Source organism: Anthonomus grandis, chromosome 8, assembly GCF_022605725.1.
Source record: "Anthonomus grandis grandis chromosome 8, icAntGran1.3, whole genome shotgun sequence".
NCBI lineage: Eukaryota > Metazoa > Arthropoda > Insecta > Coleoptera > Curculionidae > Anthonomus > Anthonomus grandis.
In genome coordinates this window covers 20069038-20081039 of record NC_065553.1, presented here as the reverse complement: position 1 = coordinate 20081039, position 12002 = coordinate 20069038, and the positions used below count along the sequence as shown (strand labels likewise).

Sequence of the window (12002 nt, the reverse complement as noted above, 5' to 3'; positions counted from 1 at the left end):
AATTTTGTATCCAGTACTTATTTAGCTTTATCAGCTTTCGAATGGTTTATTCAATTATCTTATTAAGGTTACAGCAAATTATATAGATTGCATACAGTCAAATTCAAAAATGCTTTATTATAATAAGAGCTCTATGCCCTTATCTGAAGGACTGAGAGAAAAAATATAAAAAATAAATAAATTATACAATATAAACATAGCAATGTTATCAAATAAGTTCGTAAAAAAGCATTTATTAGCCACTACGTCATTTTACTTTACCGAACAATAATTAAAGATATGCCATTAATTTTCTTATACCGACAACTCGTTTTTCGGTTTTGATCAAGCTTAAACCTGGTTAATTTCTTCTGGTTATGGAACGGGAAATAACTTTATTGGTTGACATTGACAACACATGTCATAACAAAAGGAAGTGAACGAAAACAGTGCCAACGAAAACACAATAAAAAAAATTAAAAATATTGATGATTCTGAATGAGAAATTTTCGCAAATCGGCCGGTAATCGAGTGAAAAGATGACTGTGGACCTTAGCAGGAACAATGCGGCGTTAAAAGATGCCTGGAAGGACGTTTTGAACGATAAAACCGACACGAATTGGTAAACCCACTTTTGTGGGGAACATGATTCAGATTTATTCCCTTTTTAAATATTTGTAAACCAGTTGATTAGTTAATCTTCTATCTGTGATACCAAACATCTTGATTTCTTAGTAAATAGTCATCCTTTAGGGCCTTGTTTGGTTATGAGGGACAGACGAACTCACTGAAACTTGTTAGTAAGGGTGATGGGGGCATAAATGAACTTAAGGAGGATCTAAACTCTGGAAAAATCATGTATGCCTTTGTAAAATTAAATGATCCAACAACCACCCTTGAAAAATGTGTTTTAATCCACTGGCAAGGTAAAAATTAAGGTAACTCACTTCAGATGTTTGGGTATCATATTTGTAAATCTTTTAGGGGAAGGTGCCAATACTGTTAGGAAAGGAATTTGTGCCAACCATCTTAGGGATATAGAGAGGTTTTTTACTGGGGCCCACTTAACCTACAATGCCAGAAATGAAGATGAAGTTGATGAAGATATTCTTATTGAAAAGTTGAGAAAAGTTGGTTCAGAGTATAAGTTTAAGACAAAAGTAGCACCAATTGAACCTGCAATGCCCGTTGGTAAGAAACAAATCTTTTCTGCTTATATTCTAAAAATATTTGTTAGATCAGGCAAGTGCTGAGAATGTTTCAACATACTGAAAAAATAATTATCTTATAGTTTGAGTGTAAGAAATGTCAGATTTCTCTCATGTTTACTGGAAGAACCTCAGTCTCTTTCACAAATGTGCTTCGGAATTCATTAATTCATTCATTAACAGATAATTGTATAAATTTTTATATATTTTAAATTAGAATAATAAAAATAAAATGTAGGAAACTAGAATTCATGAAGAGCATCAATAATAACATTCAATAAATACTGGTCAATACTTTATAGTATGGAGAATTAGTTTTGTTCGGATTGATAACAGTAAAATGAATCTATAATTGATTATTGCAAGGAATGAATAAAGTAATTTTAATATATCATTGCACCCGGTATCTTTGCGCGTTAGTAAAAAAGATGGCCCATGCGCGAAGAATTTTTGGATTGCAATAAGCGGCAGTATCTCTCTCATTTCGTTCGTTGAAAGTACCACCATTTTTTCGTGTACTGCAAAAACCTTTATTCTACAAACTCAAAATTAGTGTAAACAGAGGCGCCACAAATTCATGAGAACTATCAAGTGCACGAAGATCCAGCAACTAGATCCTCACGGGTAAGTCGTTAAGGCCCCTTTGTTTCACCGCTCAATGGTGAATTATACCAAAATTTCTCTTTTTATACAGTCCACAGTTTTATCTCATTTATTAGTCAATTATAATAATAATAATTATAATAAGCCTTTATTTCCAACAGGCAACTTGCCCAATAACAGGAAACAGTTGCAAAACAATGAAAAATATAGTTAAAAAAACACACACAAACAAACCTAAAAGAATGAAAAGAAAAGAGTAAAGTAAAGTCACATTCTCAAAAGTTATCCAAAAAATTAGAACAAATAACTATTAAGAATGATATAAAAACCCAGTTATAAAAGTTTAACAAGATAATCACATATTCAACAAAATTAAATTAAATTAACTGCAATACACCTACTAACTATAACTTAAACACATGGGCCCTAATCCCAAGAGTAATGATCCACCAAGATATCGATAATCACATGAACCGGAGAGAAATTTATATCGCACATGTGACAGATCCGATTAAATATAGCGCATATTGTATATAGTGGCGATTTCAACAGGATGTTAGTATGAGGCCTTGGTAGAAAGAATGTTAAGGGATGTCTAGCATTAAGCCTGGGCACCATGAAATGTACACCAGAAAGAAGTACAGGACTATCAATGAATCCATTCAGTAACCCATGCCCATGCAGGAATTTTACAGAGAAGATCATTCTTCTGAGATGTAATGGATGTAGATTGAAGCGTTCCGATAGTTTCCAATAGTTCCAATAGCAACAGAAAAGCAGTTTTAAAGTAAATTCCAAAGTAAAACTCTGAGAACTTCTAATTATGAACCCAAGCCTTCTCAGGGCTGACTTGACTATGTTATTGAAGTGTGGAACGAATGTAAATTCAGAGTCAAAAGTTATACCAGGATCAGTAATTTGCTCTAATCTACTCAAAATTATTCACCAAATACAACAAATAGAAATGAACAAAGCATGGTAAAATAATAAAAAGAACTTATAGGATATTAAAAAAATAATAGGGATATTTTAATTTATTTATTATTTTCCTAAACTTATTAAGACTAGAGAGAATTATATCTGAGGCATTTATGATTAAGCAGTAGGGGTCACAAATGACAACAAACTCACATTTAACATATTGATGAAGTTCTTAAATCTTCAATGAAAACTCTTGGTTTTGTAATCAGGTCAACGAATTTAAAAGGCTGGACCTTTTTTAATTTAAAGTATGCAACTACAAAATTGATACATCTCATCTTTTAAGGGACTGAAACTTTTTTTTTTCCATCGCTATCTACACTAAAAAACACCTTCACTTTTATTTAGAAAATAGACCTGCAAATTTAGATAGAAATGCACCTTTATAGGCTTGCTCATAGTTAAACCTTTTATACAACATTAATGATATTGACCTGTTGTAATGGCACTATAGCTACATTTAAAAATAAAATTATTCTAATGATCATGAAATTATAACCATCAAATCTCTTTTTTTATGAACCCTTCATTTTTAATTTTTGTTTGTTTTTAAAATATTTAAAGTTGTGAGCTTGGGATTTCAGTTGCTTCTGAATCATTTGAATTTTTATAGACTCTTGACTTAAGTTAAGGTACCTGCGGGTAATAAGGCCTAATAACAAAAATGATGCTTTCAAGTTGTTTTACGGGCCACACCACTAGTTACTGAGGGCTCTTTAGATGACGCGCTAAACGAATTTCCACATGGTCTCGTCAGTGCAATAACATCTCTCGTCGAGTGAGTGCCTCTTGTAACAATAGTAAAAAAGCGTTGAAGAAAATCTTAAGTTTTTTTTGGTAAATTTTGTTAAATTCGTTTTTCTTAGCACCGAGAGTTTCTTTGTTTCATGCATCTGTGTGATCACTTCAGGTTTGACTCAGATATTTGGGGCAAAATACTTTTCATACTTTTTTGTAAAATTTGATACGTGGCGGATAATAAGGCCTATAAAATTCCACTATAGGCCTTATTACTCTCCCTTTGTTTATATCGTAATAAAATGTGGTAATGAAAAGATATGCATCTTTTATCACATTCCGTTTATTATTAGAGTTTCTAGCTATTCTGAAAAATGTGTATTTGTCACAAACCAACAATTTTTTCAGACTTTTACGATGCCTTCGAAAAGAAAAAGGGCACTTTGGTCAGAGGAACAGCTAGTAGCAGCAGTTCGCGCAGTAGAGAGAAATATTTTGAGCACATATGCGGCAGCAGAAAGATATAATATCCCTCGAAGAACGATTCGAAATAATCTTAACAGTGGCAATGTAAAGAATTCATTGTAAAGCCATCATGTCCAAAGACCAAGAATCTGAGCTGGTAAGCAGAATAATTAGATTCGCTGAAATAGGTTTGCCGATAACACCACGAATCCTTCGTCGTCTGGTCTACGAATTAAAGCACAATTTTAATATTAACCTAAAACTGGCAGGCAAGGATTGGCTATCTGCTTTCATGAAGAGAAACCCAATTATTTCCAAGCGAAAAGCACAATTTATGAACCCCGCGAGGGCACAAAAGTTAAATAAGTTCATAGTGGATGACCATTTTGCTAAAATCAGTAAACTTTATGATCAGCTGGACCTAAAAACCACCCCGAGCGAATATACAATATGGATGAAAAAGGTTGCAGGCTGACGGTGCACCACCAACAAACGGTACTGGCACAAAAAGGGGCTAAAGGAGTCCATTTACAATCATCGGAACATGCTGAGAGTGTCACTATTGCTGGGTGTGTGAACGCATTGGGTTGTCCTATACCACCAATGGTTATTTTCAAAGGTAAAAGGTTAAAGCCAGAATTTTGAATGATAACCTACCAGCAGGGACTCTTGTAGCTAAGTCAGCCAAAGGTTACATGACTAATGAATTATTTAAAGATTTTCTAAATCATCTAGCCAAATACAAAAGCCCCGGAAGATGCCTTTTGATCTTTGATGGCGCAGTTTGGCATTTGGACTTATCAATTGTCGACGTGGGAGATTCTTTAGATATCGATTTGTATTGTTTGCCGTCCAATACAACTCATGGATTACAACCCCTCGATAAGTCCGTATACCGCTCGTTCAAACATCATTGGGACGTAGAACTCTTATCATTTTTGGACCAAAATCTAGACAAAAAGATAACAAAGACACGATTTAATGTTATTTTCTCTAACGTTTGGTCCAAATGCATGACTCACAGCAATATCACCAATGGCTTTAGGCCTACTGGTTTATTTCCTCTTAATTCTCAGGTGATTCCGGAAACAGCGTTTGCACCATCTATATTGTCAGCTGTAGCTCAACCAGCAATCGAGGCTGTAGCCAATGAGAATGCGCCCAATCCCTCTTCCAAAGCATCAACTTCAAGAAAAGTGCAACGAACATCTGAAGGTCATCATATCCAAAAAGAAGCTAAATGGTCTGATGAGGATGAGGTGCCTCTTGCAAAACTTAAAAACAAGTTAAATGAGACAACCAAATGTCAGCAACCGTCAACATCTAGACAAGCAGCTGAAAGGATGCCCATCAAGTTTTCTAACGAAGCCCATTCATCTTCCTCGAAAAATATTGGAGATGGGAAAAAACATTTTTATTCACTGGTCTATTCGTCTGATTCTTCTGAAGGCTAAGATTATGAGAATGATGAAGTGGGTGAAACTACTTTAGACACTTTCCATGAACTCTTGCCAACGCCAATAAATCAAACTGAAAAGGCACGCCCAATTCGAAAAAAGCAATAAATTACAGGGGAACTTAGGTTACTAAAGATCTCTTTAAGGAAAGTAAAGAAAGCAGTGCATAGCTTAAAACTGGAAAAAGCGCTAATTCGAAGCAAGTGAAGGCAAGTTGGTATTGTCATGCGTGTATGGAAGATAAAATGGCTGATATGCGGCAGTGCACAGAATGTGGTAAATGGTATCATGAAGAGTGTGTCGGGTTGACACAAGAAGACACTGATACTTTTGAGTGCCCCGCTTGTTGTTAAAATCCTATCTCACACCGTAGGCATCTATTTTTGTTATCAATGATAATGTGTTTAAGTAAGATCTCAAATACCAAATATTTCTACTTTAATAGCCATTTTTTATGTTTTTTTAGTGATAGGCCTTATTACCTTACCATTATTTAATAAGGCCTAGTTGCACTGTTTTTAAATTTTTTGTTTTATTTTATAATTAGTAGAAAATGTTTTAAGTTTATAGATAACTTTTAAGTTTATAAATCAGTTGTTTGACCTTGCTGGACATATTACCAATAAAAATTCAAAACTAATTAGATGTGCTGTTCATTTTCTGAATATTTTTCTTTAGCTAGGCCTTATTACCCACAGATACCTTACATGAAATAAATGTATAGTTTTTAATTTTTTTGCTTTATATATTTACTTCTTGATCTGTCAAGCATAAGTAGTCTTATTATTAGGAATATCCTGTTAGACAATGTTTGGTAAATAAATAAATAAAAAATAAAATACCTTGACAAATTTTTCTGGAGCTTTGTGAGCGTAAATGTTAAATAAAACATTTGTGGTTTATGGTTCATTTATTGTTTATTGATTTTATTTATGGCAAAGGGTAACTACAGTAGTGGCCATAATTATAGCAACAAGTACATTTTTCCTTCAAATTATATGATGTGGTAGATTAGAAAAAAAACTGGTATATATTATGATGTATTTTTTACAAAGCTTTTTATTTATGTTTATTTTTTTGTTACTTTATAAAAGAAATAAAAAATGGGAATTTTTTTTAGGAAACGGTTGGACAAAATTATAGCAACACATTTTAGAAAAATCAATTTATTTATTCTCCAAAGTCAAAATAAGATTACAATACAATAATATTCTTCAGTATTTAGTATAGTACCCTTTAGCCCTTATAACAGCAATGCATCTTTTTGGCATGGATAAAATAAGTTTGTTTATAACATCATGATCGATTGACAACCAAGTATCCTGAAGAGCTTCGAAAAGTTCTCCAGCATTTTTGAAATTCCTGGTTCTACACCTGTTATCCACAATTTCCCAAAGATTTTCTATTAGATTTAAATCCGGAGATTGGGAGGGCCACTTCATAACATTAATTTTTTCATCATGGAGAAACTCTTTTATTAGCCTTGAAGAATGTTTTGGATCATTGTCATGTTGAAATTGATATAACAGCGGCATATTTTGTACATAAATCGATCCATAATCCCTTCTATTCTGTGAAGAGGTCCCATACCATACCCCGAAAAACAGCCCCACACTAAAACTGAACCACCACCATGCTTAACTGTAGGAGAAGTGTACCGAGGATTAAATCTTTTGCCTACAGGACGTCGAACGTATGCAGCACCATCCCTTTTAAATAAATTGAATTTTGATTCATCGCTAAAAATAACTCTACGCCACTGATCAATAGTCCAGCCCTGGTGTTCTCGAGCAAATTCAAGTCGGGCCTTCACGTTCTTCTTGGAAAGAAGAGGTTTTTTGCTGGTCTGCGTCCAAACAACTTATTTTCAAATAGACGCCGCCTTATGGATCGTTCACTAAGATCGGAACACCCACTGCCATCCAAAAGCCCTTTAATTTTTGATGAGGACAAAAGTGGGTTTTGCCTGGAAATCCGAACAATCATTTTGTCACTTTTTTTTGAAGTTTTCCGGGGACGTCCCGAATTTTTTTTGGGTACTACCAGCCCTGTGTTATTGTATCTTTTCACTATACGTGATACAACTGATCTGTGAAGAGCAAAATTTTTTGCAATGGATGACTGTTTGATGCCCGACTTATACTGATTAATTATAAGTTGCCTCACTTCAACAGACACGGTTTTACCACGACTCATACTGTTATTTAAATAAGTTAATAACTACCAAGAAATCACAATATAAATTGTTTCAATATTGCACTTCAACAGATTGAAAGAGCACTAAATTTCAAATGTTGCTATAATTATGACCAGGTGAAATATTTGCAATTACAAATATTTATTGTCAGCAAAAAAACAGGTAGGCTTTTTTTTATTTGAATGAGAAATTTTGTTTAAATATTAAGAGGCCATCTAAACCAGTGGCGTACTTTTACGATTAAAACATACATATAATAGTTATTATTAAATATTAGTAAAATTCAGATTTGTTGCTATAATTTTGGCCACTACTGTATATAAGAATATCAGGATCTAGGATAATCAAATTTTATTTGTTGTGATCTGCCCACCCCGACATATACTGACTTAACAGCTTCCAGTGAAAAAATTTTGCAATTCCTCAAAGTAAATCCAAACTTCCGCTATAAATTATAAATTAACTATAATACTATAAATAAATTGCTAAAATTTAATTGAAACTCAAAGAGTATTCCTGCCTAATCCTTAGCTTGTGTTTTAATTCGCAGAAACTGACTAGTTATTTATTTATTTTTATTTATTTATTTAATATATCAACGGGCTTTGGCCCAATATTACAAAAAAATATAAGAATAATAATTGGATGATTAAACTAACCTAACCTAACATACAATTAAAGCTTAGAATATAAAGATTACCTATAACTTGGAACAATCAGTTCAGAGAAAAAAAAAACCTTAGTTAACACAAAGGAACAATTACCATCACAATTCACAACACCTTATAGTTCTAGTTTAAGACAGCATTATCAATTAATAAGATTTAATTTCTTAATGAACCCTGTGCGCCCCTCAAAGCGATCAATTACATCAGAATACTGTTTAGCCAGCCTAACAGTCCTTGCCAGAAAAGAATTGTGACCATAATTTGTGCGGTGTGTTTGGCTGTAAAAAGAAGTAACTTGCCTTGTTGACCTAGGTGAAACATAAAGACCTATTTTATGTGCAGGACAAAAGCTTTGAGAGTGAAGGATGTTGTAAAATACTTTCAAATCTTTATGTCTACGACGAGTTTCAAGACTTCTCAAATTCAATGAGGCTTCCATTTGCTGGTAGTCAAACTCATCCTGATAATTTATAGGTACTCCATTTTGCTTAAAGGCAATAAATCTTAAGAATTTATGTTGTACACTTTTAATCTTATGAATATGATTATTATAGTATGGAGACCAAACACAGGAACTGAATTCTAGATGAGGACAGAAGAAGATAAAAAGAATAAAGATCAAAAGCCTGTGATTAACTCTGTCGAAAGCCTTGGAGGAGTCGGTATACAAAGAGTGCACTCGACACCCCCTCTCCAAGGACTCAGACAGAAAATCAGTAAAGGATAGAATATTCAGTTCCGTAGAACGTCCTGCAATAAAACCAAATTGTTCATCTAATAATTGGCCCTGAAGAAAAGATGTAAGGACAACACAAACAAACTTCTCAAACAATTTAGGAATTGTACTAAGAATACTGATTGGTCTCCAACTTTAGGGATAGGTGTGATAAAACTGGTCTTCCAGTAGTCTGGAAAAATACCGGAAGTTAAAGACAAGTTGAAAATAATAAATAGAGGTCTCGCCAATAAAAAACTACACTGCCTTAGAAAAACCGGTGGTAAACCATCAGGTCCAGGACCCTTAGTCACATCCAGTCTGGACAGTTCGGTGTAGATATCTGAAGAGCAGGTAGTACCATTGTAAGAAATCACACTGGGAATTGCAGAGCTGCCCTTTCTGGAGCGCACAAACTTCCAAAAGTTTCTCAAGCTGCTATTCAGGGAAAGCTCTGTAGCATAAATATAATCATCATAACACTGTCTTTTTAAGGATTTACATCTAGCCCTAATATTACAAAACTTAACATAATCAGAGTTCAATTTTGTGTTCATATATTGCTTATGCAATTTTTTCTTTTCAACAATCATAGTTTTAAGTTCTGTTGAAAACCAAATCGGAAATTTTTTAGTTGAATATTTTTTCAAAGGAACATAAAGATCAATGCACAAATAAATTATTTCATAAAAAATATTGATCATTTCATTAACAGATCTGTTTAAGAATAAAACGTCCCAATTAAAGCTTGAAAGAAAGGTTGAAACCAAATTGAAATCCACTGAGCTAAAGTTATATTAAATAAAAAGATAAAATATTATTCTCCTTTTTACTGAATTTTAAAACACTTATCAGTATTAAGATCCAACGAGTTACACTTACACCAATTAGACAAACTATCTAAATTTCTCTGAAGTAAATTTACATCCATATCCTTCAAAATTAACAAAGATAGTTTAAAATCATTAGCAAGCATTAAAAATACACATAATCTTTAAGGGCATTGATAAATAGACCATCATTTTACTATCACCTTTTGATTGTAAAGAAAACTAGACACCCACCCTGCAAACCATATTTTTAAAACAAATATTTCTTAACTTTTTAAACAACAGTTCTGAACAACAAGTGATTTACTCTATCAAATGCCTTGGAGAAATCGGTATATATGGCATCAACCTGATATGCTCTCTCAAAGACAGTTTAATGTTGTTAGTGGGTAGATTAGTTATTGTTGATCGGGCTGCTCTAAAGCCATGCTGTTCATCGATTAATAATTCTTTACATTGTTAATTTAAGTAGTTATAGATTAAGCTAATCAAAACCTTTTTGAATTGAAAACTGCATAGACACACCTCTTTGGTTTTTAATATCATTCCTTTCTCCTGATTTAAACTTTCTTTTCAAATAGTTGGAAACACCCCAGGGGACAAAAATTTGTTAAATAATTTACACAAAGGCTTCAAGACCAAATTTAGTTTATCGTCGATACCAATCAGTATAACAGTAATAGTTTGGTTTTTAAGTAACTTTCATTCTAGGGACAAGGTATCAGAAAGTGAATGCTGTAAAAGAAATCAACTCACAAGAAAGGGACAAATTTTGGAAAAAAGAGGAAGAAGAAGAAAAAGTGCGCCTGGAACAAGAAAAACAGAAAAAGCAAGAAGAACAAATAAAATTAGAAAAAGAGAGGCAACAAAGAGAAGGTATTTTTTGGTTTATTTTAGTTTAAAGGAAATAATTTATAGTAATTTTATAGAAAAGGAAGCTAAAAAACGTGATCAAGAATCAGAGTTAAGAAATGAAAGAATCAATCAAATCAAAAAAATCGAACAAGAGAAAGAGACTGAAACGCATATTGTGGCTCCTGAAAAACCTCTGAGAACATCAATTTTAAAGACTCAAATCCACTCGCAACCCACAGAGACTGCAACCGAAATCACAAAGTAATTCAGCACCTTCTTTTAAGAAAGTCGTAAGCTTATTAAGTTTTTTTCAGTTTACATCTAGAACCAATTAATACAGAACAACCAGTTAGTGACGATGAGGGTGATCAATTTGCAACAATAAAAAGATCTCCAAAGGATCCTTTAAACTCCTCTAAACCAGTAGAAACGCCCACTTCACCCTCCCAAGAAGAAGAGAAAACTAACAGTTCTCAATTTGTGGAGCAAACTGTTAATATGCTGGAACAAGATTTTGTGGATGAATATATTTATGGTATTGCTAAGGAAGGATATAAGGCTAGGGCGTTGTATGATTATCAAGCAGGTAAGGATCGAATTGTTTTAACTAAGGCAGGTTAGCCAAATAAGGCCCATTATTATTTTTAAAATGTACGTTTTTAAGCCGATGACACTGAAATCTCTTTTGATCCGGGAGATTTGATAACTAATATAGAGAAAGTTGATGAAGGATGGTGGCAGGGTTTGGCCCCAGACGGAATTACTTATGGCCTATTTCCCGCTAATTACGTCGAACAAATAGATTAAACTCATCATTTTTGTCTTGCTTTATTTCCATTTACATCTTATGCTGTGACTGTATACAATTTGTTTTTCTACTATTATTATACTAGATGAATTTTTATTTTTAAGTATTTTGTTTGTTCTTAGCTTTTTGCTTTTCTTGTCATAAAATTTTATATTAATAATTATTTTGATTTTATATAGAAGAAAAATTTAATTACTGTTACAATTTATATACATAATATACTAGCAATTTTTAAAGAATAAAATTATATTATTCCACTATATTATTGAGGCATTTTATTTAATATTGGTGTAAAATTGAGCTGATTTGAAGGTTTTTTTATACAAATTAAATTATAAGAGTAATTAATCTAGCTTATTAATGTAAAAGATCGAAATAAATATTATGTGTTACGTTTTCTTAAGGAAGACAATTGCTACAAAATTTACTTTGATACCAACGACAGTGAATGTCCAAATACCAACAAGTAGCTTAGAAAACAACGAAATAAAAAACGTA

The 12002-nt window shown here is 32.9% G+C and overlaps 1 protein-coding gene across 1 annotated transcript; it reads left to right on the top strand.

The window, feature by feature from the left end:
- The first annotated feature begins 392 nt into the window (after positions 1 to 392).
- On the top strand, positions 393 to 11764 carry LOC126739229 (drebrin-like protein B). Its single transcript, XM_050444806.1, has 7 exons — positions 393 to 601; positions 733 to 905; positions 964 to 1170; positions 10553 to 10717; positions 10771 to 10957; positions 11011 to 11282; positions 11361 to 11764. The coding sequence occupies exons 1-7, from the start codon at positions 519 to 521 to the stop codon at positions 11501 to 11503; spliced, it is 1230 nt and encodes a 409-aa protein (XP_050300763.1). The 5' UTR covers positions 393 to 518; the 3' UTR covers positions 11504 to 11764.
- Positions 11765 to 12002: the final 238 nt, after the last annotated feature.